The following is a 25,460-nucleotide window of genomic DNA, read 5'->3' as shown; positions in this document are numbered from 1 at the left end:
TGCTATTTAACAAAAAAAAGTACAGGGATGAAGGAACATGGAGATCTTCTAATCCTTCACCCGGCACTTTTATACCATTTCAGACAGTAGAAACACAAAGCGGAGATTTGATGAGATTTATCAAGATTTACTGGTTTTGCCAACTATGGGAGCTTGCCTTTTCTTCAAACATGTTGTGAAGAATAACATGTCTCATACACATTCATATACTCTTTACTCCAGCAGAAATCACAGAATACAGCCTCTGCAGATGATTTATCATTTTATAGTTTTGCTAGCTCTGTGGATTTAGTACAGTGTAAGTGGAAAGCTGAAAATTACTTGCCTAATGCATCAACAACCAGTAATTTTTTTATGGTAAGGGTTCTCTTTTTTTGTTTTTGTTGCTAATATTGACAAACCCAGAAAGAGCAAGAATTGTCCCTTAGAAACCCAAACCTTACAGGAGTAGTAGTTAAAATAAATAATTACAAACCAGAAGAAGAAAAATAGGACTGTATAATACTATTCTTTTTGGGGGGTTTTTTTGTTACATGCTCCTATAACCGCCTAAGGCCATGAGAATACAGGAGTAATAACAGTTTAAGGCCATGAGAACATAGAAGTGGAGGTCTATTCCTCTACTATACCACAAGCTCATCAAGGCACCTTTATCATAAATTAAGAAAGATCCATTTTGTTCCCAACTACTATTACAAGAAGGATCAGCTGATTTTGAGACTCCATCTCCTAATTTCTAGTTTAATTTACTCAGACAGTTTATATGCATTTGCTTCTGTACCAACATTATCTTTTAGATTTAACAGCACAATGTTTCACTCCCTGCTCCCCCCTCCCTCAGTATTTACTCCCTTGATATATTTACAGAAAGCAATGATATTCCTCCTCAGCCCTCATTTTGCTAGACTAAACAAGTCAAACTCTTTTAATCTTCTCGTGTAAAACAGGCATTCCCGATCATCTTAGCTGACCTTTTCTACACTTCACAGTTTTGATTTCACTTATTCTTCTGCATGGACAAACTCTTCCCAGTACTCCCAATTTTTCAGCAATACCTTGTAAAGTAGCATTAATACTTTCTTAGCTCTAGAAATTACTTTGTATGAAATATCTTAAAAGTAAAACTGCCTTTTTCTTGATGCCATCACATTAGTAGCTCAAAGTCATCATATGATTTAATACATGAAAATTCTCTGTAAACTTGGTCCTCAAGTGAGACACAGCACCAGCCACTCAGTCTGCCAGGCAAGACAGAAATATGACATATTACAAATGGGAATTATGATGCAATAGTTTCTATTGAGAAACTATACTCAGAAACTATTTTCCAATCACTTCTTTAATTTCTTTCTATATTTGAGTAACTGTCCTGGGTTGCAGTGTATTCTGTAACCATCCTCATGAGCTGAAACCAGGTGGGGCAGTGTTTTCCTTGCCTCCTCCCCCCAGACTATCTCTCTGTTAATGGCCCATCATTGTCCTGCTGCCTGACTCAGAGAGAACTCCCTCCGGACTATCTTCTGTTAATGAGCCTAATCAACACTTGGCCTCATGACTCATTACCCCATTGTGAGATGCTCCACCCAGAGGGAGGAGCCAAACATTCCATCCTGGACATAATCTGAGACTCTGAACACCACAGACACCCTTTCCATGGGATTCCCAGACGACAGGAGCTACATAGCCACCACTGGACCTTCTGAGGAAGAGCAGACCCTTTCTGCAGGATCACTGCTTCAACAGAACCACATCCAGCACTTCAGGAGGAGTGCAGCCACCATCTTATCGGACTGTGACCGCCACCCTGACTAACAGGGTGTCAGGTTGTATCCTGACTCTGTCAGTTTGAACCAGTGTTTTCTCCCTTTGTCTTTTTTTTAATTTCCCTATTGAATTGTTATTCTGACTTGGTGCCTCCCACTGGTTTGTTTTCAAACTAGTACAGTAACAGATCTTGTAGTTGTCCTGTTCCATACCAGTTACTGGGGGGAAAATTATTTCAATGATTTTTTTTAAGACTTGTTTCAAATTATATCTGGATCAATGGGCTGAGGCCAACAGTATGAGATTCAACAAGACCAAGTGCTGGGTCCTGCACTTTGGCCACAACAACCCCCTGCAGGACTACAGGCTGGGGGCAGAGTAGCTGCAAAACTGCCCAGTGGAAAAGGAGGCTGGTGGACAGCAGCGGAACATCAGCCAGCCCTGTGCTCAGGTGGCCAAGAAGGCCAATGGCATCCTGGCTTGTATAAAGAATAGTGTGGCCAGCAGGACCAGAGCAGTGATTGTCCCTCTGTACTCAGCACTGGTGAGGCCACGTCATGAAAAAACTCCAGACCACAGAACAAGAGAGTAGATCCAGACAAGAATCCCAGAGATTACAAGAGGCAAACAGTATTGGAATATAGCAGGAGATTTAGAATCACAATTCAGAGAAGACATGGCTTCTCGAGGAGGCTGAGTGATAGTTCCTCCAACTACTCTGCATACATGTAAATGAAAAATGATGAAGACTGATAAAAAGCATCATAGTCACTAACTAAAAAAAAGGAAGGCAACATTCACAACTCAAGACATTCCGCTAAATAACAAACAGGAAGCATATTCAGAATTATCTGAATATACTGATGTTAACACTCTAAGAATAAATAAGGAGAAGGATGTTAATGTACAAAGAATATGTAATATGATTTAAACAATGGTTTCATAATCCTATTATGACATTTTATTTCTGGAACATTTCATTGATGTATACATGTGCTCTGTATTAAGCCCAGCAAGGGGCCACCTTTCTTAAAAACCTATTTCAGGCAACAGCCTGTCACCAAATACTTAAGGATTACAAAGCTAACAGACACGTGTAAAAATTTACATTTGGAAAAGGGTATCTGTAGTGAGCTGGTCATCTAATAACACCAGAGAATGAAACAAATTGTCTAAAATATGTGGGATAACTGGTTATTTAACACAGATAAATTCAAGTCTCAGAGATATTTGCGGAACAACCCAAAGCAACGAAACTTCTGTAGAATTTTAAGGTAGTATGTGATACTGCATATACAGAAAGGTGGAATCCAGTGCAGGGTAACTCAATAATGAGTATAACTTTGATAGGCAAAGCAGAAACAGTCACAATTTGAAATCAGTACTTCCTAATGCATTACAAGAATCACATCACCTAAGCTATCTATTAATATTTGACTTGCAGGAAAGGATTAAGGCGTAAGTAGGGGAACGTTATTTTTTTGAAACCTTGGAAGAGCTCCGTTTTCCAAGTTCCCAAAAATATTAACAGCATAAAATGGGACAAGCTTAACACAAGGAGAATTATAGAAATTTGTGTGTTATGTTTCATAAATTTCATATATCACACACTTTTAGTAGGATGCATCTCAGGCAGATCAAAGATTTGCTTAATGAAAAATTTGTTCAATCTCAAAATGAAGTCGATAATGGTAACTTATAAAGCAGTGCAACTTTTTCCAACAAAGTCCTCAAGGAATCAATTTTGATCCAATACTGTTAACAGTTTAACTGAAGTAGAGTAAGTTTTGTCCACAGATTCTGCAGAAGACTCTGCTAGGACAGCATGAGTATTGTCAGGCTTTTCTGGTTAAGTAATAAAAAAAAATAAAAAAAATAAAAAAAATTGTGGCTATATCTATATCGCTATCTATCTGTGAACCATTAACATAATATAGAAAATATACCAGTCTCTATTTGGAACAACACCGACAAGCCATCAGGAGGCACTAAGAAGCAGTGATAAATAGCAACATCAGTTCTCGGAGCAGTGCTGCGGCAAAAAAAAATAAGCTCATGTCATAAAATGCACATGCAGTACTGCCCAATGAAAGAAACAAACCCTCTTGCTGCTTCAACATTACATTTTAAAGCTACTCCTCAATTATTGGTCCCAGTTCTGAAGTCCAAACTTTAAGGATACTTAAATACTACAGGTTGGAAAACCAACCTTGCAGGATTTCAGGTGCTCAGCTCAGTTTTTTAAAGAAAGACTCCTGAAGGATTTGATCTTCAGCAAAGATATTTATAACATGGAGAGACTATATGAAAGAAAAAAGCTCTGACTAAATTTTCAGAAAATAGCTTCTGGTGCGTGAATGTAGGATCAGAGCTACCCTGGACAAGGAACTAGAAAGTACAGGATTGTTTGCATTGGCTTCATGGGATTATGTACATTTTGCAGCTCTGCATTTAAAAAAAAAAATTACTGCAATAAAACAAGTTTTTTTGGCAACTGTCTGTTCAGGTAAAGAAGGAAATATTTGTGCAATTTGACCTCTGGGGTTAAAATGGTTTCTCATTCCTCTCAAAAGCAGGAGTCTTGTTGCAGCTGCAGGAAGATATGAGAGTACTCAGCAGTTAAAAGAACCTGACTGTAAGTATCTGAATGATAAAAAGGCAACATTTCCATTTTATTTGGAAAACTTATTTGTTCAGGTATCTCTATGCTTCTGCAATACCTGACCTCAGCTCAAAAACCAGCAAAATGTCTGCAACATGTATTGTACAAGCATTACACCCCAGTAGAATAAAACTCTCTACAACTCTCTTTCCCCAGATTTATGCAGTGAAAAGAACATCTCTTTTTCCCACAACTAGGAGCTGTGTTACTAGGTTTACTATGTAATAATCAGAACAGATTTCAGGAGGTAAACAGTATTAAAAGGGATAGTGGTAGGCCATAAATGGGCAGAAAAGTAAAGAATGAAAAAAATCTGGAAGAACCACAGAATTGAAAAAAAAATAATACATGTGAGGATCAAGAGGAGTTTGCTTGTATTCACAGAATCACAGCATTAACTAGGTTGAAAAAGACCTTTGAGATCATCGAGTCCAACCTATGAAATAACACCACTTTGTCAACTAGATCAAGGCACTAAGTGCCACATCCAGTCTTTTTATAAACACTTCTAGGGACAATGACTCCACCACCTCCCTGGGCAGCCCATTCCAACAGCAAATCACTCTTTCTATGAAGCATTTTTTCCTAATGTTCTGCCTAAACCTCCCCCAGCACAGCTTAAGACTGAGTCCTCTTGTCCTGCTGCTGGTTGCCTGCGAGCAGAGACAGACCCCCCAGCAGGCTACAGCCTCCTTTCAGGGAGTTGTAGAGAGTGATAAGGTCTTCCCTGAGCCTCCTTTTTTTCCCCCAGGCTAAGCATATTTTAAGCATTACTGACTATCATTCTTTCAGTCAGAAATTATAAGTCTGACTTTCAAAACTAGAAAACCTGGAAAGGGTGAAAGCCAAATGCAAAAAATGGGCCTTGACTCAACATGCAGTTTGACATTTCCTACATCTGACCTTCAGTAGTGCCAAACAAGCCACAGGTCCCCCAAAACTAATACATGTGAATGTTCACACTGCTGAAGGTGCCAAGCACCAGCAGGAATGTACGAGCCTTCAAAGATCATGATGACTCTTGTTCATGTGATTCTAGCAGTTCTTACCAAGAATAAAAAATTTCTTTTCTGCCCTCACTCCCAGGTCTCAAACAGCTTACTGTCAGAATCCCTTGCTTTAGCATAAAGCCTTTTTTATCCACAGAAAGAGAAGAGAAAAACATTTAATCAATGCACCAAATATTTAAGACAACCAAATGGTGAAATTCTCACTGACTTCATGATTTCACCCTAAAGATACCACCTTTAAAAGCTGAATAGATCACTGTAGGCCCAGTTTCTAAGTATTCACAACTACAGATCATTTCCAGGACCTAAATCCTGAAGAGTTTGAAAGGCACCTCTCTAGCATTTCCCTTGAAACACAATAGAATCAAGTGAAGCAACACTGTGGAGAAGGACATGGGAGACCTGGTGGACTGCAAGCTGTCCATGAGCCAGCAGTGTGTCCTGGTGGCCAAAAAGGGGTCCTGGGGTACATTAGGAAGAGCATTTCCAGCAGATTGAGAGGTGATCCTACCCCTCTACTCAGCCCTCATGAGGCCACACCTGCAGAACTGTGACCAGTTCTGGGCTCCTCAGTATTAGAGAGATGTGGAACTCTGGAGTGGGTCCAGAAAAAGGCTACAGAGATGTCTACGGGACTGAAGAACCTCTGTTATGAGGAAAGGCTGAGGGAACTGGGCCTGTTCATTCTCAAGAAGAGATGATTGAGAGGGGACCTCAACAATATACATGAAGGGATGGTGCCAAGAGGATGGAGCCAGGCTCTTCCTGGTGGTGCCAAGCAATAGGAAAAGAGGCAATAGACACAAACTGATGCACAGGAAGTTCCACCTGAATATGAGGAAGAACTTTACTGTACAGGTGACTGAGCACTGGAACAGGTTGCTTAGAGAGGTTGCAGAGTCTCCCTCACTGGAAATATTCAAGAACCATCTGGGCACAATCCTGTGCCATGTGCTCTAGGGTGTCCATGCTTGACCAGGGAGGCTGGACCAGACAACCCACTGTGGTACCTTCCAACCTCACCCAACCTGTGACACTCTTCTGCAGAACATTGGAAAGGCATTTAAAGATGGGACATAGCTCAGTTGCTTCAAAGAGAATGTACTTCTGCAGAACAGTCACTGCTTTTTAAAATTATCTACAGCTTACCGAAAAAGTTTTTAGCCAATAATTATTCCATGCAGTGTTATAAAGTCAGTCCTTTTCAAATACAAATGTCAGTAAGAAATGTTGCTGAAACACTCAAATTTCAAAGACTTCAACCACACTTATAAGCAAAACCCTACAAAGAGCTTATAAAAGGTTACATATGCCTAATATTGTTTGTTTACCCCCACCTCAAAATATTCACCATGCACACACTGATCCTTTTTGCTCCTTGTTTTGCTCCTTTTCAAGAAGTTCTTTAACCTGTTCAAGTTTTGTTCCAGGGCTGAATGGTGCTGTGTGAGTCCAGAACTTGATTAGGAATTCAATGGAAGTTAAGACTCACAATAGTACCTAGAGTAGTGAAATAATTTCAAGTGTTTGGTTACAATAAACTTTCAATAGCAGTCTCAGGGGTTCTGGACATTGCCATTGCATACATATACTTCCTACATACTTCAGTTCCCCATTAAGAGGGTAATGCTGAAAATATGAGTAAAAATACTGAGAGGCAGGCATCATGTCCACAACATGCCACCTCAAGTCAGCTGGAACTCCAATCCCAGTGACTGCTGGCTACTGAACATACCTGAACATACAATACTTTCCCATGATAACCAGGTGTGCTGAGATGCTATGGAAACTCAAGGCCCTTTACATATATAATTAGAATAGATACCGCATGCAATAAACAAGGAGAAAACACTGAAATGGAATTTAGAAAAAAACCTCCATTGTAAAGCTTTGAAAACTTTCACACCAAAGGTCAAAGTGTTTACAAGACAAGTTCAACCAAAATATCACTACCTCTCTAACCCAGAGGACACAATAGCACCCATAAAAATTACCGTGGAAGTACTTCCACGTGTTCCCAGTTCAGTTTGTACTGAACTGTAAATAAAAGTCCTGGTTTAAGATTCAATGCTGCCTATACAGCTAGACACACTCTGTGATAGAAACCACAAATGTTGTAAAACTGTGTTTAAACAGATGGGAAATTTAGCAACAACTTCCTCCAAATTAATAAACAGATGTTTTGAATACATCACACAAGAAAATGGGCAAATTAAGTTACAGACATTTCTCGTATTTTTCATGTTTGAAATAACACACTTGCAGGACATTATTGATGGTTAATAAAGTTGTTGATGCCACTAATCTTTAGACTTGGACCTTTAATTTTTAGAACTAGTGAGGTGAATGAGGACAATTTATAACTTTCAAAGCTCTGATTACATATTGGCTGAAGATTCAGTAAGTCATTACAGCATGTATACATTTATATTCATTCTAGGTTCAAGGCCTATTCAATACCCTGGACAGAAAGTGTGTCTTTCTTCTAAATAGAGTTAGTCTACAACACTCTTCTGAAGCAAAATACAAATTCTACTCATGCAGTTGTGCAAACAAAATACCATAAATGATGTAATGTGCTAAAATGCTGTTTCATTTACTGCTGCTAAGAGATCTACTGGAGAACATCACTAGTGTGACACGGAACTTGTTTCTTTCTTTGTGGTCCCCTATAAACATAAATGGTTTAGCAAAAAATGTCTCTCTATTAAGTACTGAAATAGTATTTAACAGTAGTTAAAAAGAGATTATAATCTGGAGTACTTCCATTTTTGAAACTACTTATGTATAACTTGGGCTTTGGCAATTTTCCTAACAAATCTCTCTTCTTAACTAGCACAACTAGTTGAGTATGTCGTAAGCAGTTCAGGTAGATGGATCAAACAGTAATGATTAAGCCATCAGAAAAACATAAAAAATGATGGGGCAGGGCATCAACTGCCAAATACACAGGTTTGTATCAAGTCCGGATTTCTTTTGCCTTTAATGAGAGACGGTCTACCAAAAAGACTAAAATGCAAATACTGCATAACTGGAGAATGTATAACCTGGATCCTCATTGTTTCAGTCCATCTTCACCATAAAATAAACAAGGTTTTGAAAGTCTCTTCTATTAAACTGACAGAAAAAATACAATAAAATTTACAAGGTCTTTTTTTAAAGATAGAGAAGACTGAGTCATTCACTATTTTCCTTAGTTTAAATACTTCAGCTGCTAAGTTGCCTCTGAAATTCCATCAAGTAATACATTTTCTCATTCATTTTCTTAAGAAAGGTTTTGCTACTGCATTTAGAATTTGAAATTGACCCCTGTGAAAATAATAATAATTTATCTAAAAATACAAAGTAGACAAGAGGTAAAAGATATTTACTTCATAATGAAGAATGAAAAAAATCAGCTCTGTTTTGGGTAAGCCAGTAGAGAGGAAAAAAAAGATGGAACTATTAACTCTCTACCACAGTGATACTTCTGAGATAAAATCAGATTGTAACTCACTTCAAGCCCACTGTTCTCTTCAGGTTCATAGGTTACAAATGATTTATAGTCACCATTTCGTACTTAGCACTCTGGCTTTTCCCATATTGCAAATACTTTATAATAAAGCATTTTCTTGTTTCAGAAATACCTTTGCTAAAATGGCTTAACACAACTAAAAGTGCTTTAGATCAAAGAAAATTTAAGTAAAAGTTCCCTCTGCTTCTTCACAGGAGGTAAAAACCCCTCTCAGTGTCTGGTGCCTATATTCCTGTTCTTTCACATTAGAGCTGTAAGTCTCCTCTTTCAGGTCACGTCTTACACATAAAAGTGCTAAACTAATGCCGCTTAATGACAAATTAATGTCCATGAATAAAAAATACACCTCTAATAGCATAGAGTAATTTGCCATTACAATATCATCATTGGACATGCCCCTGGTTTAATACGATGTATTTAATTCATAACTTAATGAGTGATATATAAAAAGAGAGAGATGAACCCTGCAATTACATTTATGTGAGTCTGTCACCTTATTTGTAAAACCTTAGAGTCATTTACATTCAAATTAGAACAAATGAGTGATTTCACAAAGTGCAGTGATAAATGACCATTGCTGCACAAGACAGAACTGTATTTCCTGTGAAAACATTAACAGTTTCCTATTATTTGTTAAAAATTACAATGCATATTGCCCAGTGTTGTGTGAATAATGACTTTTTTACTGATTAGGTCAGAAGACTAATACAGAGCAAAAATAAATAATTTTTCTTTTCATTTTTTCTGATTTTAGCTTGAATTTCTCTGCTCAAGCTGTTACGGACTCACACTGCCACCTGCTGCCCAGGCCCGGGGAGGAAGGGGTCCGACTGCCTCATTTCAAGTCTAGTTCAGGCATTCTGCCTTCTGGGTGTCATCTCTTGCAATAAACAAAATTTTCCTTCCAGACTTCTAAGTGGGCATGTCGCTGAGAACACCAGCAGATAAGGACAGCTGCACTACCCAGTTAAAAATACTTCCATTCTAGGGGCTCATGCATCCAAACTGCATCAACTTGTAAGGAGAATTTAAAGCTAAATACACTGGGAGGGACAGGAAGAACATAAAACATTAGTATTGATCAGATGGTATAAAACCAAAGAAGAATTTTTTACACTAAGCATTATGTCATTCATCAGCCCATTTACAGTTTTATAAAAATACTGGAAAGATTCCAGAAGCAGAAATCTTCCAGGGACTGGTGGACAGAAAGGTCATCTAAAGAGGCTACACTGGCCAGAACACGAGAAGGGCAGGGAGGGAAACCACGAAGCAATGTAGTTTCTCTGTTCCTATTTAAAACACATGCCAAAGCTGCTCTCCCTTCCTGACAAAATCTGCAAAGAGATGGCAGGTACAGCACAACTGCCTCTTCCCAAATTGTGACCTCTCCTGTAACTTCACTGCAGAGGACTGGAAATGTGTATCCATACAACTACCTAGACAGCTTGGGAGCTTTGATCTTGCTAGCAATAGTTAACCTAGATGTTGCAGCACCATTTTTTTACATATCCATCATCAGATTCATTTCACATTGCAGATAAATAGCAGCAAGTGGACTGCAGTAAGAATGGGATTCAAAGTGACTGGGTATTGTCACTTTGGAGTATTTTCACTTTCCTCACTGACACAACTGAAAAATGGAGAAAAACACCATCATTTTTTTCCTGAGTCCCATTTTCAGTTGGAATCCTCACCAGTGCATTCACATTTCACATATATAGATCATTATCTCTGTAATGTATCAGTATATTAAAGAGATAGCAGAGAAAAATTCCCAAAGGTATTTCTGAGTTTTGTCCAAGAACTTTTCTAATGACTGCCAATAGCTCAATGACAACAGCTGACAAAATTTGCTCCTTCAAAAAATAGCAGGCTAGCACAGCAACAACTGGTTGTGTAACACTTAAAACCAGAAAATGCAAGACAACATTATTTTTGTCTACTTTGTATTCTTAGCATGGGAAGGTTACTTCACCACAGGATAAAGCTGGTAGATTTAAGTTTGCTGGTGGTGACTAATTTTGGGGCATTGAGGGGAGTGTGCAGAGTGTGCATGCATGTACTTAGATTAAAAACTCAGTATTAGTTAAAAAAAGCAAGCCTTGGTTGCTAGATGACCTTTGGATTTTCTTTCCAGCAGTTTAATTCGCTCTATATGAAAAACCCAGGAGCTAAAATCCCACCTGATCTGGGGCTTCTAGCAATACAAAGGTGATGCTCTCAATCTCTGGTGTATGAATTAATTCATCTCTGAAGGAGTGTATCTTAGTGAAAGTTGGGATTGTTATTGGCACCATTCCAAATGGAGAAGCTGGGTTTAAGAAAAATAAATAGCTTTGAAGCTCTGGCCTACCCACATATATAAACCATGCACACTCCTCCTTTTAATTCCACATGCAAATTCATTTGTGGCTTCTTCCATTTAAAAACAGTAACATATTTCAATCCACAACACATTCAAATAGTTTAAAATTAGAAGAAGAAAATATTCAGATCATTAGGCATTTGTACACCATGAAAAAACTTTGTTTTATAAGCCTAAATTGACTATCACAGTAGAAGCTTAAAAATCAAATGCCCCTACCCAAGACAATTTGCCTGTTTCAATTATTACCATGAATTATCGCAGGAGGCCTTTTTTTTATAATTTGTGAATTGATTAATCTTATTTTTGTATTCCACGTCTGATCCTGCTCACTGCCTGCTTTTGTACACAAGAATCCAGAGCAGGGCAGTACAGAGGCAGTTCCAAGAAAATTCCAGTTGACTGCTGTTGTATAATGTTGTGTTCAGGCTTATTTTAATCACTCACCTAAAATGCCCTTTTTTTTTTAGCTTAAATTAGCTCTCTTTAAAGATGGTATGACTGACATCAGTAGCAAGCCAGCAGATACACCTGTAGCCGAGTTCCATTTAATGTAATGAAGTTTCCAAAAAGTAATATGGTGCATTTACCATTTAGCAGGGAACCTAATGCACTTAAAACTAATGGGGAAATCAGCATCAAATTTTCAAGTTCACTTGACACAAAAACATTTAGGATCCCAAGAACAGTTTTTTACAAGTCAGAGTAACCTCAGTGGCAATCGGGATCATCACTGCTCATGTCTACTATTCTCAGAGTTTCTGGGAGGAGCAGGTATAAGAAATCATTTCCAGCATTAAGTACAAGGACAGTCACTTCACATAAGTCTGTACTGAAGCGATGCCACTATCTCACCAATAAACATAACATAAATGATATCCCAGACTCTGTCCAGTGTGTAAACTTAATTTGTTCTTCACAAAAAGTGCCTGATCAGGCAGCAGAAAATTAAAGGGATATATGTTATCTAATGGTCATACCACATCCTGCCTCTCAGAACTGAGTGCTTTGCTTTGGACCATTCTGCAGCTTCTGAACCCCTCACTCACAGCTATCACCCTTGTACCTTGAATGTAACTCAGGATGTACCTAGAACTCCACTGAAAAAAAAAATTGTACTTCAGAATACACAGAAAAATCACTTAGCTTTAAGATTTCAATTATGGACAGTCCAATATCCCAGATCCCTGAATACCAGTGGAAATCAACCTCTGGTTTAAAAACCAATTACTACCCACACAATACTAAGCTTATGTTGATCAGTAGAAGGAAATTCCATTAAAAACTTTTATTCTCAATAGCATTCCCTCCTTATTAAGACTCTTTGATTGTTGAAATAATTTGCAGTTTGTGGCTCTCTGGTACTGAATACACAAACAGCTGAGGAAAGACAAAACTTCTTAGATCTACAACCAGTTATGTAACTCATATATACATATGAAACAAACATTTTTATGTTCTGAATAAATGTTTTAACACATTTATGCTCTTGCGTAAGAATAAAGTTGTCATCTGTCTTCCAGAAAAACACTCAAAAGCTTTAAAGGGCAAAATAGGTCATCACAAGCATACTATCTAATACCATGTTCTCTACAGTTCTACTTAAAAAGTCCAGTCTCAGATGTCCATCACTTTTAATGCCTTTAACTAGCTATCTCTTGCTTTCTCCAATGTCATATGACAGATATGGTCCACTTTTAAAAGGGAAAGAAGATATTCAGATAACCCATTCCCGTTATATTTCGAAGTTTGCCTATTGGCTGCAGCTCTCTGCATTAGCCTCCTTTGAAAAACCTCACCCAAAACTGACAATCAATCTGACCTGGAGGAGGAACTTGGGAAACAAGAATCTAAGAGAATTGGATGTGCACGCTGCAAGCAAATGCTGTGTGAGTGACCACAGACCTCAGTGCCACTGAAGGTACACAAAGTTCAAGTCTTTAGCTCTCCCACACCTCTGTAGCAGTTAAGAAAAATCGCATTGCCTTACCGTTTGCTCAGCCTGAGACAGATGTGCGTGCTTACAAGCCTTGTTTCAATGTTTAATGTACCTGAGAATTATGCAGATGACATGAGAGATTCATGAATATGTATGTATCTCAAATAAAATACATCAGCATGCTTCAGAAGAGTCCCCCTCTACAAATGAAGATGGAAACAAAACCCCCAAGCAGCAGAGGTTGTGGAATAATCATAATTCAGGATATGACAATGCTGATAAAAGAGAAGTCTGCACAACACAAAGCTGGAATTAAGACCTAAAGTAAGGCATACTTGGGCATTTCTTGTTAGCAAATAAAGAAAAGATTATTTACTACTGTTTTAAAATAAAAACTAGTAAATTATCAATCTCAAATGAGCATGAGTTTTCAAATTAAAATATTGAATCAACATTAGATGCTACAATTTTGATAATGAGAACATTATCAAAACATTTGATAATGAGAAGTTTATAGATGATAAAATGCATTTAATAAACTAGCAGTGTTGTCAGAAATGTCCATTGCGTTACCTAATTGAGGGTGGGGAGAAAATGTTCCTCTTCTTTTTCCTGTCTTTCCTTTGATTGAGAACTCTTTAAAAAATTGCCATAAATGCAATTTAAACAATTTGTTACAGATACATTCTTGAGATTCATCTACAAATTCAAGACCTCTAAGCTGTTTAGTCAGTAAGAAAGAAGATCTATCATAGTCAAAATAACATTTTGTTTATTCTGAGACAACCAAGAGGAAATTCCTTAAAGACCAGTCAATATAAAAGTCAGCATTGGCTGGAAATTACTCTGTCCCCAGACCACTACAAATAATTCTCGATAATCAGACACTTCAGCAACCATCTTAGCTGAATCAGATCAGTACAGTATTCTTTGGAAACTCACAGACTACCAATGTGCCTGGAAACATATACTTGAATGGGCAATGCCAATTGCATTTGTAGCAACAAACACCCTCCTTATCAAAATGCATGGAATTATTACAGGTCCCAGATAAAAGTATCAAGAAAAGATGAAACTGCTCAAGACCGTTCCAATAAACTGACGACCTGGAATATCTAGAGAAGAGCTGGAACAAGTGCTAACAATAAGAGCAGCACTCATACAGGAAAAGCTTGGTCTAATCAAAACAGTTAAAGATAATCCTAACAAGTTAAAACTCTGTGTCATCATTACACAATAAATGACAGCTAGATCCCACACACTGCATTTCCTGAATTTATGCTAAACTAAGCTAAGTTCATGATATTTCAACAACTCAAAACAGCATGAAAGTAATTCAGTAGCACTGTAAATGAAGAACTCTGGCATACTCATTTATCAGGAAGAAAAAGGGCAAGCACTACTCCCCTTCCAGCATCTGTATCACAGCACATGTGGTGACAAGACACCCCAGTTACCAACTGCAGCTAGGATAAGTGGCTTTAAGGAAGCCTTCTTTAACTACTTGGATTTTATTTGCAGATAGTACTAAAATAAGGCAAAAGGTATTTTTTGAAGTCACACAATACTATGTAGAACATAAACAGATATTTGGTATAATTAGTTTGGACCCTGAAAGATATCATGGTCTTAATCTTGTTGACCTCTGTTAAAAAGACTTACAGCAACTACTCAAGACTGATTACTTGCATGGACTGCAACTGTACAAAACAAACAAGACAGGTAAATTCTTACTGTGATCTATTCAGACTGCAAATCTGTCTACATATATGCCTTGCTGAGGTGAACTTCATTAAAAAAATACTGTAAAATACAGCCTAAATCCCAACATGATACAAGCTACAGCCACCCCACAGATGTGCATGCAGATTCCAAACTTTTATGATGAGACCCTGATTCAAAAATAGTTTACAGAACTAGCACTGCTCTCTGTCTTCCAACACATATTCTCCTCTTTTTTTCCCCTACCCTTCTTCCACTACCTTATTCCCTCCCTCCACTACTATAAATCTGGACACTGGGTCCCACTTCCTCTTAATTTTCACAACAGTGTAGCTCCAGTTGTCCTACCCTGGCACACTACTCAGAACACAACAGTGCTTTTTCACATCTTTCACACATCCTACAGCAACTGCAGGCCACAGAGTTGTGGTTTCTGTAACTCATGAAAGACATGGTTATCCTCTAAGTTGTAGAAACAGAAAAAACATGCAAATAAACATTAGACAAAATGCATCTAAAGACATGAGAGCAACAGGAAAAACCATTAGCAGGAGAGGAATTAAAACACCTCTGAATCTTTTGCAATCTTTTTACAGTTGGACTTCATCTTAAAGAGCTTTTCCAGCCTAAAGGTTTCTATGACTCTCATGTCCAGAGAATTTTTACTGGTCTGTTAATACAGAGTAGTTTGGAAGAAATGTTTACTAACTCCAGAGTGTTGGGTTCTATAATGGGGCTAGTGTGATTTTGGGGTTGATTTATTTTTTAATTCATTAGCAACCTATTCCTAAATAATTGACCATAGCTTGCACATTAAGGACAAGATTCAAAGCACTGGTAACTCTGTAGTTGTCTGTCTCTCCCCTGCAATGGCCTTGGGATTAAAAGTTTAAAGATGGTGCTGAGGGAAGGGCTAAAAATACTAGAGGCTACTCAACACAGGTGATAGAAAAAGTTGGCACAAGGATTTATGTTGAGCATATACCTGCTCTTTTCCTAAGTCCTCTCACATCCCTGCTTCATGAGCACAATATTCAGTCTTTTCCATACTCTTTAATATTTTCTGTAGGTTCTTTGTTGTAATAGTCTCTTTAGTTCAATTTCTGACAAAGTAAGAGCCACATATAAGCATCACAGACATACTCACACTGACTGGTTTGTTTGGGGAGCATTAAATACATTGTATGCCTACTAGTGTTGATTTATATCTTTCTCATTACAGTAACCCCTTCCCATGCCTGCCTGACATTAGTAGGTCAAATGGTTTTGTGGCTTATTTGGTATCTCACAGTTCTTATTTCTCAAACCAACCATCCCTCCCATCACAACCCATTTCCACTTTCTCAGAAAAATTAAGTTCCTCCTTGCATCCCTGAAAAAAAAAAATATACCAATTGCAGCACTCTGACAGCTCCTTTAACTTTCTAATCAATTTATAATGCACAAATTAATACCTCCTTATTATCTGAACATACATTTTGAAGGGTTTCCTAAGGCTAACACTCAGAGAACAGATTCTTTCTCTGTAAGACACAGAGCCTTCAAGTACATCCTGAAGTTCTTAACACGAGATCCTGCATGCCCCTGGTACTCAGCAGCTCAGCATGCTGCCAAGCACACTCCAACTGTTCAAAGGCAGTCACGCTGTTGGAAGGCAAGTGCATACTAAGAGCATTGTGCTGATGTGCATCTTCGTGCCCAAGTGCTGCCCAGATGCAGTTAACACATCCGATTTCAGAAACGGTACTGAAAAGTTACCGAGAGCAGGAAACAGCTCTGTAGAACTGCTACTGCCATTTTATTTTTAGAAGGCTTTTCACAGATACCCATCAAAGCCGTGTTCTTGCTATCATCATAAGTCATTTCCTACACAAGCCAAAAAAAAACTTTACTGCAACTCAAATTTTTTGTTTCATAAAGACATCGGCATTATGGGCATGAGGCCAGTTGAGAATAAGGTACCATTACAACAAGCCTTCTTCCTTCAGTGAGAGGTTGTAGTACCCTGAAATACACATCAATATTCACAGAATTACACATCTGAATTTGTCACAATACTCATGATCCCAATAGGGAAATATCTTCACATTTGGTGGTACACTGAGGTAGAAGAAAGCAAATTCCCTGGTAAAAGAGGGAATCTAATTCCCATGTGCTGATATTAATCAGTGGACCATTCTTGTTTTCAGGAATGAAATGGACAAAATGAATGGAGGGATAAAGCATCTACCATAAACTGAAACCCAAATTCCACTCAAAATTTAGATCTCCTGAAATCCAGTTCTTGACATTTACAGTGTACCAGGTATTGCACTAATAGTCTTCTACTGCAATTAGGCTTGAAACAAAAGTGTACCAAACAGAAACAGCTGATCAGGCCAAAAAGCCTCACCTCAATGAGATAGTGAGAACATAAACTGAGAAGCTCCAGCAGCTGCAAATGACTCCCAGCTGCTAGGACGTCCTGTATCACCCCTGGTTCCAAGAGGATCTGTAAAGAAGAAAATGGAAGGTTTGTCACCTGGAAGATGTACTCAGAGTACTTGCAGAAAATACTAAAGGCCTTTGTTATTTCAGATATTTAGGTCAACATAAAGAACAGAAACATACAATACAATTAAGCATATAGAGAAGTCTTTGCAGAATAGGGATCAGAGTTTCTAAAGTTCATCTGAATCTCCCTAAGGATTTTTTAACCTTTCCTTTTGCTTTTTTTTCCCCTGTGAGGGTCTCTAGTCACAATATCCCCTAAATCCTTTGAAACTAAATGTGTGCTGTTTAAGGAGACTTTAAAAAAAAACCTGAGACTCCTTTTGTTATGTGTATACTTAGATCCTTCCGTATATACTGATGAATCAGGCCAACAGAACTGACTCAGAAGCCTCCACTATTAATATTATTCATTCATGCAAAACATATACAGACAAGGAACACCCTGCCTATTCTGCATAGTGCCACTTTATAATTTTCCTAAGCCCTGTCTTCATTTTACAGAGCAGGGCTCTGAAGGCGCAATGAGCATGTTGCTGGGGAAGTGCCAGAAAGGGCTTAGAAACCAAGACTGATTATTCAGTTACTTGCTCACATGAAACTCCTACTCATTTCAATTAAAATCATGTACAGGCAGCAGTAAGAATAATTGGGCCACAGCTCATAGACGGCTGTCTTGGGGTCAGCTTGTTAGAGCACCCCTTTTGGGACACAAAAATGTCTTTGGGAATATGGACACTGGTCAACTTATTAGCAATCAGACTACAAACTATCCGGACTAAAATTTTTTAAGCAGTACAACATCCCCAAAAAAATCAGAAATGCATGAGGAAAATTAATTTTTCAAAGATGCTCAGTTTATTAAATTTTATTCTTGTACTTCCCCTGGCAACTTTGGTTTCATACCACATGAGGTCAGTCTCTCACTGCTCCACAGGGAAGTAAAGCTTGCTTTCAGATCCTTCTTCTTCTGCCCGTATAATTCAGTTTTATCTCACAGCATCATTTGTATACCTCAAGTGCAGTGGAATAAGGAAAATAGAAAACAAAAGGAAAGATGCTCACCTGCATCTTTGGTAGTTTAACTATTTTTTAGGGAAATGAAAAAATGTGTATGCACTTCTTTAAGCAAAACCACAAAATATCTCCAACATAATGGATATATTAGGGAGAGGAGAGAAGGGGATTGATCCTTGTTTATATCAAGAACTCATTTACATTGAGTTCTGGCAGTGTATGACATCCTTAATGCTTGTGCAAATCACTGTATTTATTAATACTAGGTTTTAAGTGAACATTATATGTCATTTATATACTATATATAATATGAAGGCTCTTTATCTAGCCAGAAAGGCTAGATAAAGGATGTAAGGATCTTACTGTAAATGAAAATCAGGCCCAGTACAACCCAGGTTTTTGGCTGGTGCTACTGAGGTTGCTGCACATGGTGAGAGGTAGTTCAATGGAAAGTTAGAATGGATTTCAGCTACAAAAGTATCTCCACTAGACACGGATATTAAAAACAAACAAACAAAAAAATAAAAGCACATCACTGCCAAGTATTTTCAAGTGAGAACTCAAGGTCAGACTGACTATAAACAAGCTCGTATAGACCTTGCAGTGTTTTTTATTCAGGTATGATTGACACTGAGGAAGTTGCCATCCCATGGCACGTTACTTACTTTGTCAGCCAGAGAACCAGAACCCTAAGCAGATTAATACCTGGTAGGCATAGAAAACTGTATTTAACAGTGATAATACTAATGTATTTTAAAGCTACAGCAATCCATTTACAAATAACACTAGTAGCCCTATAAGATGAGAAATAGGACAAGAGGCAAGAAGGGTAGCTGGCTACTGTCTAGAGGTGATTTGCAAAAAGTCAGCAACAAAAGTTCATTTCAAGGTGGCAGATGTATTTCTTACATGTTCTTCCATTTTCTTACAGCCCCCCTATACCATGCAAGATATATTCTACTGAGAAAACAGATTGACTTTCGTGTTTCCCAAGAGAACTGAGGAAAGTCTAGTTTATCTCTTCACAAAACTTTGCCTTATATGGAACTATCTGAACTTTTATTCAATACTCATCCATTTGCATACAGGCAAAAATACTAATTCATCTATGCTAAATGTTCACCATCAGGAAACTTCATGCTGGAGAAATCCATAAGGAAAAGCAAATGGTAAGTAAAGAAGGAAATAAATATTGGAAGCTTTCCTTCTACTGAAACTGTGGTAATTCACAATTATTCCACACCTTTCAGCTTTCATACACTAAAGCAATTGCTTGTTTTTTATTAATTACCAGCACAGGTGTTTATATGTTATACAGGCCTTCCAGCTCAATATTAACAGTAAATGCACATAAATACCACCACATGCATACCACCAGTACACACAGTGACTGAGCCTCCTCTGCTTGTCTAACTCTCAAAACAATAACTCTGTGGTCTACAGAGTGATACTTATTGCAAATTAAGGAGAGTGAAACTGAGGTCTACTTTGGATTCACAACTTCAAAATTCATCATAAAATTTTAATGTGAAAAATAGAGAGAAGGTTTATCATTTTCCGTAATCCATCCTCAACTCCAAGGTTATTAAGCATAATTACTGGGACAGAAACTTAGAGTAATTTGGACCCATCAAATTCAGACAATAACTGCAACCTTCACCATGAAGAATGTGCCTTCGTATGACACAGACGATATCAAAACTGGTTCCTGTACTGTTTTTACATTAAGATTAATTAGAAGCAAATAATGTGTTGCACCTGGCTGCATTTTACAATCAGCCCTCCATTCAATCCTTATTTCTAAGGGTTAATTTTCATTACACTCTCAACTTCTCTCTGGCATATGATGGTACCCAAGAAAATCTCCTTAAGCACCATTTCCCTGTACACAACAGGCGGATCTTGCCGATACATGAGTAACTTCCTTTCCTAAGCCATCAAGCCTGACATACTGCTCATTTTCAAACTGATCTACTTTGACAAACTAATTGTCTCTTACAGTGACTGTTTTCAAACAGGAAACCTGTTCCTCAAAGCAGCTGTTCTACACAAGCCCTTCAGAGAGGATGTACCAAATACAGTCCAGTCCCTACTGTGATCAGATCCATAGGCCAAGGGATTGAAGCAATGCAAAAATTGGCTGGTTGTAACAAAATGCTGAGTTCACAAGATCCAGAAAGGCAGATTACACAATTTCTTAGATCCACTACTTTTAGACATACAATCTAAATCTATCGGGAAACTTACCCACTTATGCTTTGTAGATATATTGCAGAAAGCTTCTTTGCAAATGCAAGAACTAGAAAATGGTAAATTAAACCTGACCTTGTAAAGCACAATTCTGAGGTAGAAAAGGGAATTTTATAACCTGCCTCATGGTTACAGAGACATGTGGGCCGTAACAGCCCGCTCTGTATTTTTACCCTCTGGCCAGCAGTTCAAAACTAGAATTCATTCCCTCTTACCCCAAGATTTCTCTCTTCCTTTCCCAGCTCAACCTGCATCCCCTCCAACACCTTAGGATGGTGGGTAAGCATGGCAAAAGACTTAACTGATATCATATATCTTGCCTCTCTCTTCAATCCTCTTTGGGACTCTTGTGGCAACAGAGTGTATATGAACCACCAACCTTTCCCAAGGACAACTACTCAGGCCTCATCTTCACACTGTCCACAGATCAAAAATGTCCCCCTACTCCTTTAATGCCTCCTGCACCCACCCTCCTACAGCCAACAAAGCAGTATAGGCCAACAAAAAAAAATTGTAAGGTCAGAGCAAAGAGGGCAGTAATGGCCAAAACAGAACGAGAAGGAAACTCCTTAAACTGTCCTTTCCAACAAAGCAACTTACAGCCTGAGGGAGAAGGTAAGATGCAGATTAACTGTCACCTCTGCGGAGTCTCATGAGGTTTACATCTGGAAAGAACAATTAGAACATTCTATTCCCTGCATACTGCAGGCCACTACATTTCATCCACAGATTTTTAAAGACACTAAATAATAGCTACTCTAGGCCCAAGAAGGCTAAACTGCATACCCAGACAAAGAGGGAGAGACTAAGATGCACTTTCATCACCTTCATTCCAGCTACTCATTTATCCCCCATATTGTTCTCATTTCCATACAGCTGTTTGTGGGACAATGGAAAGGTGAGGTGGTGGCATGATTCACATTAAAAATAAACCAGTATTGTGCTGTAACAGTAAGGAAATATGCAGTGCAATGTCAGAAAATTCTAGAAAGTAAACTGTATGGAATTTAACACAGACAACATGAAAAAAATTTCCTAAGACTCCTGCCACTCTGATGAAAAAGAAAATTCCTCCTTGACTCCACTTGCAGTGATCAGCATTTCAAACAAGACAGGCATCAAACAAAAGTATCAGTTGTTTTTGCCTGATGGAAATCATTCCGTGTGCTTGAGAGCAATCAAACACCTTAACTTTTCTTTTAAAGTAATTTAGACTGCATTTCACTCTCAACCAGATAGCACTTCTGGCTGTCTCCCTGTTCATTCATGATTTGGCTGAATACTGAGATCCTTGCACATTGACAAGTGCTGCTTCAAAAAAGTGAGCGAGGAAAGAATGTTCTAGTCCCCTGCAAGCAACTGCCCAATGCCCTGGCACGTAATGCTTGGTAGCACTCACTATGAAATCCAGATGTCTCATTAGCCAAAGCCAGAAAGAATCATGACCACCATTTCTCTGATATGTCATAATATTTTTCCAGAAAACTAGAAGAAAATCTGTGTTAAATGCACAGCAGATATACATCATAAAACCATAGAATATTTCAATTTGGAGGGCACCCATAAAGATCATCTAGTCCTATCTCCCTGCTAATTGCAGAACTGTCCAAAACTAAACACATGTCCAGACATTCCCTGAACTCTGACAAAGCTTGGTGCCATGACCACTTCCCTGGAGAACCTGTTCCAGGGACCTGCCACCTTTTCATTATGTCCAGCCTGAACTTTCCCTGACATAGCTTCACAACACTATGAAGTACCATTACTGTAATTAAAGAGGGTTTAGATAAGCAAGACTTCAAGCAAATTCACTCTTCTTTGGGAAGGTGTTTCATTACTTTAATCACTTTCAGCACTAGAAAAGCTACCTTGTCTCTAGCTTAATTCCTGTCCAGAGCACATGAAGTCAAATATTTAATTTTCTCTAAAATGAACTGCATAAAGTGAGTTAATTAAAGCTCTGTATATCTAAGCTCCTTAGGCAACCCGTAGCTGAACTGTGAACCTAGGACCTAGTAGCTGTAACCTAGCGCTAGATACAGAAACAAGATTGTCCTGAGAGAAGTGAAAAAGGAAAAGCCCAAATCTAAGTATCAAATTCATATTTTTTCCTTTGAAATTACATTGAAAAATGATGTTAAGTATTTATAGTAAGACACAGTTGTATTATATACCTGTTGTATTCAGTTACACATGACTTTGGCATATTGTCCCCAGTAGAAAAGAGCAAGGATAGCTGAAGTCACTTTTGCTAGGGCACAGCAGGTAGTTTAATTGATTCATTTTATCTAAAAGCAGCCAGTGGAACTGCTGTGCACAGGATGCAGTAGGTCACTTAACCAAGAAAATCAACCATCACAATACAGCTTTGCAATACACCTCCATCCACAAGAGAGAGGATTAACACAATAAGAGGCACTAAGATATTGACAGCTGCCTTACCCTGGTCTTAACTAAAAATGGCAGATGAAATACTGGTTGATCACTAGAAAAAGTGTCAACATCAAATGAGGAGGGGAGTTGATGAGAGATGAAAGCCAAGATTCTATAAAGGAATCAAAGCAATTATAAGGAGAAATAGTTGTGCTTAGAAATAATATTTATTTCTACTAATTCTTTACTATCTAAGAAGATCTTCTACTCTTTCATGGCTTTTGTTAAAGAAATAACTAAACTGAAAGAACAATTTCACAAAGGAGCTGTAAGATAATACTTTAACTAATCAGAGGTTTGTGTGCATGAATTGGAAAAATCACGTGATGGTACTCTACCAATTCCTGAAACCTGTTTGGTAAAGTGATAGATAATAGCTGTCAACAGGATGACAGATTTCAAACTAACTGAATACAAAGTAAAGGCAATAGTTAAATAGGACTCACACTGATAATGCATTAAAGTAATATTGGGAGCAACATACCTGGAAATAAAATGAAGTTCTAGATTTGTAACTGGGATAATATACTCATATTACCTTTATTAAAACACTGCTGGTACATTAGCATTTTGTGAGTAAAATAAAACCTATTAAATATGCTAGTAACAGAAAGTTTAAAACCTATTTTTGAATCACTATAAGTGCAGCTTCATATGTGGCTTTTAATAAAAGGAAACATTTCAACGTGCCATAGTGAGGAAGGAAGGCTGTGTTAATCTCAGGCTATGAAAGTATCACAGGAAAAATTACCCCAAAATTCACTTTGGGAAAAAGAACATAAAAAGCCTCATATATAAGGGCTTCCTCACTAATGCTTTCATTTCAGCTTTGCTAATTCAGGATAATATTTCTATAAATACAGAAACAAAATATTAGGGTTTAGGGGAAAAAAAACAGACCAGCCACTTAGGAAAATGGGACTTAGTCAGGAGAACTTGGTATTAAGCACTAAGAAAGCCACAGGTGTGTTGTGCTGTCTCTGGAAAGTTATTTTGTCCCAAAATAATTTCCTGTCTGTGATACAACAAAATAAGGACAGTGATTACTTGCTTTTGTAATGTGTTTTGAGGTCCTCAAACAAAATTCTATCTAAATGCAAAATATTTATTACCACAGATTAAAGACATATGATAGAACATAATTACAAAGAACATCCAAGTCTGAAGCACTTCAGTATGCATAGGACTCTGTGTATTTGTATTTTTGTTGAATTAGGATCACAATCATCCCCTGCAAATTAAAGCCAGCGTTCCTCTGACTTGTCAGCCGACTACACTGGCCTATTTCGTGGCTATCCCATTCCTCCAAGTAAGATTTTGTCTCTTTTTAACAAAAGAGTTAAAATTTTAAAAGGTAGTCAAAAAGAGTAGACAACTGAGTCTCTGACACAGTGATTAAGGCTCTTATTTTGACAGTAGGGATTGTGAGCTCCAAACTCTTTGCCTAGAAATGCTTCTCCATATGAGTATTCTAAAACATATTGTTCATAAATTGATTGGACTTGATCCATCTCCCTTCCAAGGCACATTTGACACTTGCAAAATGCCCTTGTGAGAAGAAAGGGAGAGTAATCTACTCACTGAGACTCCGGCCTAGCCTTACTGCTGCCAGCTATGAAGTAAAAGAGAGAATGACCTTAAAGCCCTTCTGGGAAGAAAGGATATGGGAACTACAACAGTAAAAGAACCAACTACAACAGGAAAAGAGTTGTACCTCTGAATTCTGAATATGGGGATTACATAGTAAAATGCCTATGGACGAGATGAAACATATCTAAGACATATTTTGCTGAAGATTTTATTATTAAATGATTACTGAGAACATACACGCAAAGAACAAAATCAAAGTCTACTGCCACTCCTTTTGTCCATTTTTATTTATTTCTATACCAAAATTTCTTTCTTTGTAATTATTAAGGACCATAGTAATGGATTAGTCCAGTTGGAATTAAATTATTTATACTTGACTTGAGTTTTAAAACATTCTTTTTTTCTGAAAAATCAATTTTTCCTTAAAAGCAAAATATTTTCAACAGTAATTACAGTAAGGTACTGTCTGCCTAAGTAGACAGGAAGATGAAGGTTGCATTTTAAGGCCACAGGAAGATTTCAAATTAACAAAAAGAGTGTTGTGTGACAGGGTTTTGGATGACAGAGTGTAATTTCAGATTTCATGGTCATCCTGAAAATTAAATTTCTTCATTTTAATAACTTTCAAAAACTGCAGGCATCAAATATTGCCATCATGCAATATTAAATATTTCCACCAGATGTCTCCAGTATATTATTTT

General features: G+C 37.8%; 1 protein-coding gene and 1 long non-coding RNA gene across 8 annotated transcripts in view; one reads left to right on the top strand and one right to left on the bottom strand.

Moving 5' to 3' along the window:
- Positions 1–25,460, bottom strand: part of KLHL32 (kelch like family member 32) — a 124,834-nt gene that overhangs the window by 46,658 nt on the left and 52,716 nt on the right. For all 7 annotated transcript variants that reach the window (XR_007202256.1, XM_048297188.1, XM_048297186.1 and 4 more), the window contains one exon: positions 17,372–17,470. Coding sequence is in view for 6 of the 7 variants with exons in the window: in XM_048297188.1 (XP_048153145.1) it covers positions 17,372–17,470 (99 nt within the window). In the remaining variant the exon portion in view is untranslated. The remainder of the gene's footprint in view (positions 1–17,371; positions 17,471–25,460) is intronic.
- On the top strand, positions 1,533–20,613 carry LOC125322874. Its single transcript, XR_007202257.1, has 3 exons — positions 1,533–1,823; positions 11,689–11,698; positions 20,603–20,613. It is a non-coding gene; the product is annotated as an uncharacterized LOC125322874 (long non-coding RNA).

The sequence above is a fragment of the Corvus hawaiiensis genome, chromosome 3 (genome assembly GCF_020740725.1).
Source record: "Corvus hawaiiensis isolate bCorHaw1 chromosome 3, bCorHaw1.pri.cur, whole genome shotgun sequence".
Lineage (NCBI taxonomy): Eukaryota > Metazoa > Chordata > Aves > Passeriformes > Corvidae > Corvus > Corvus hawaiiensis.
The sequence above is the reverse complement of the archived record's forward strand: the minus strand, read 5'-3'. Positions and strand labels throughout refer to the sequence as shown.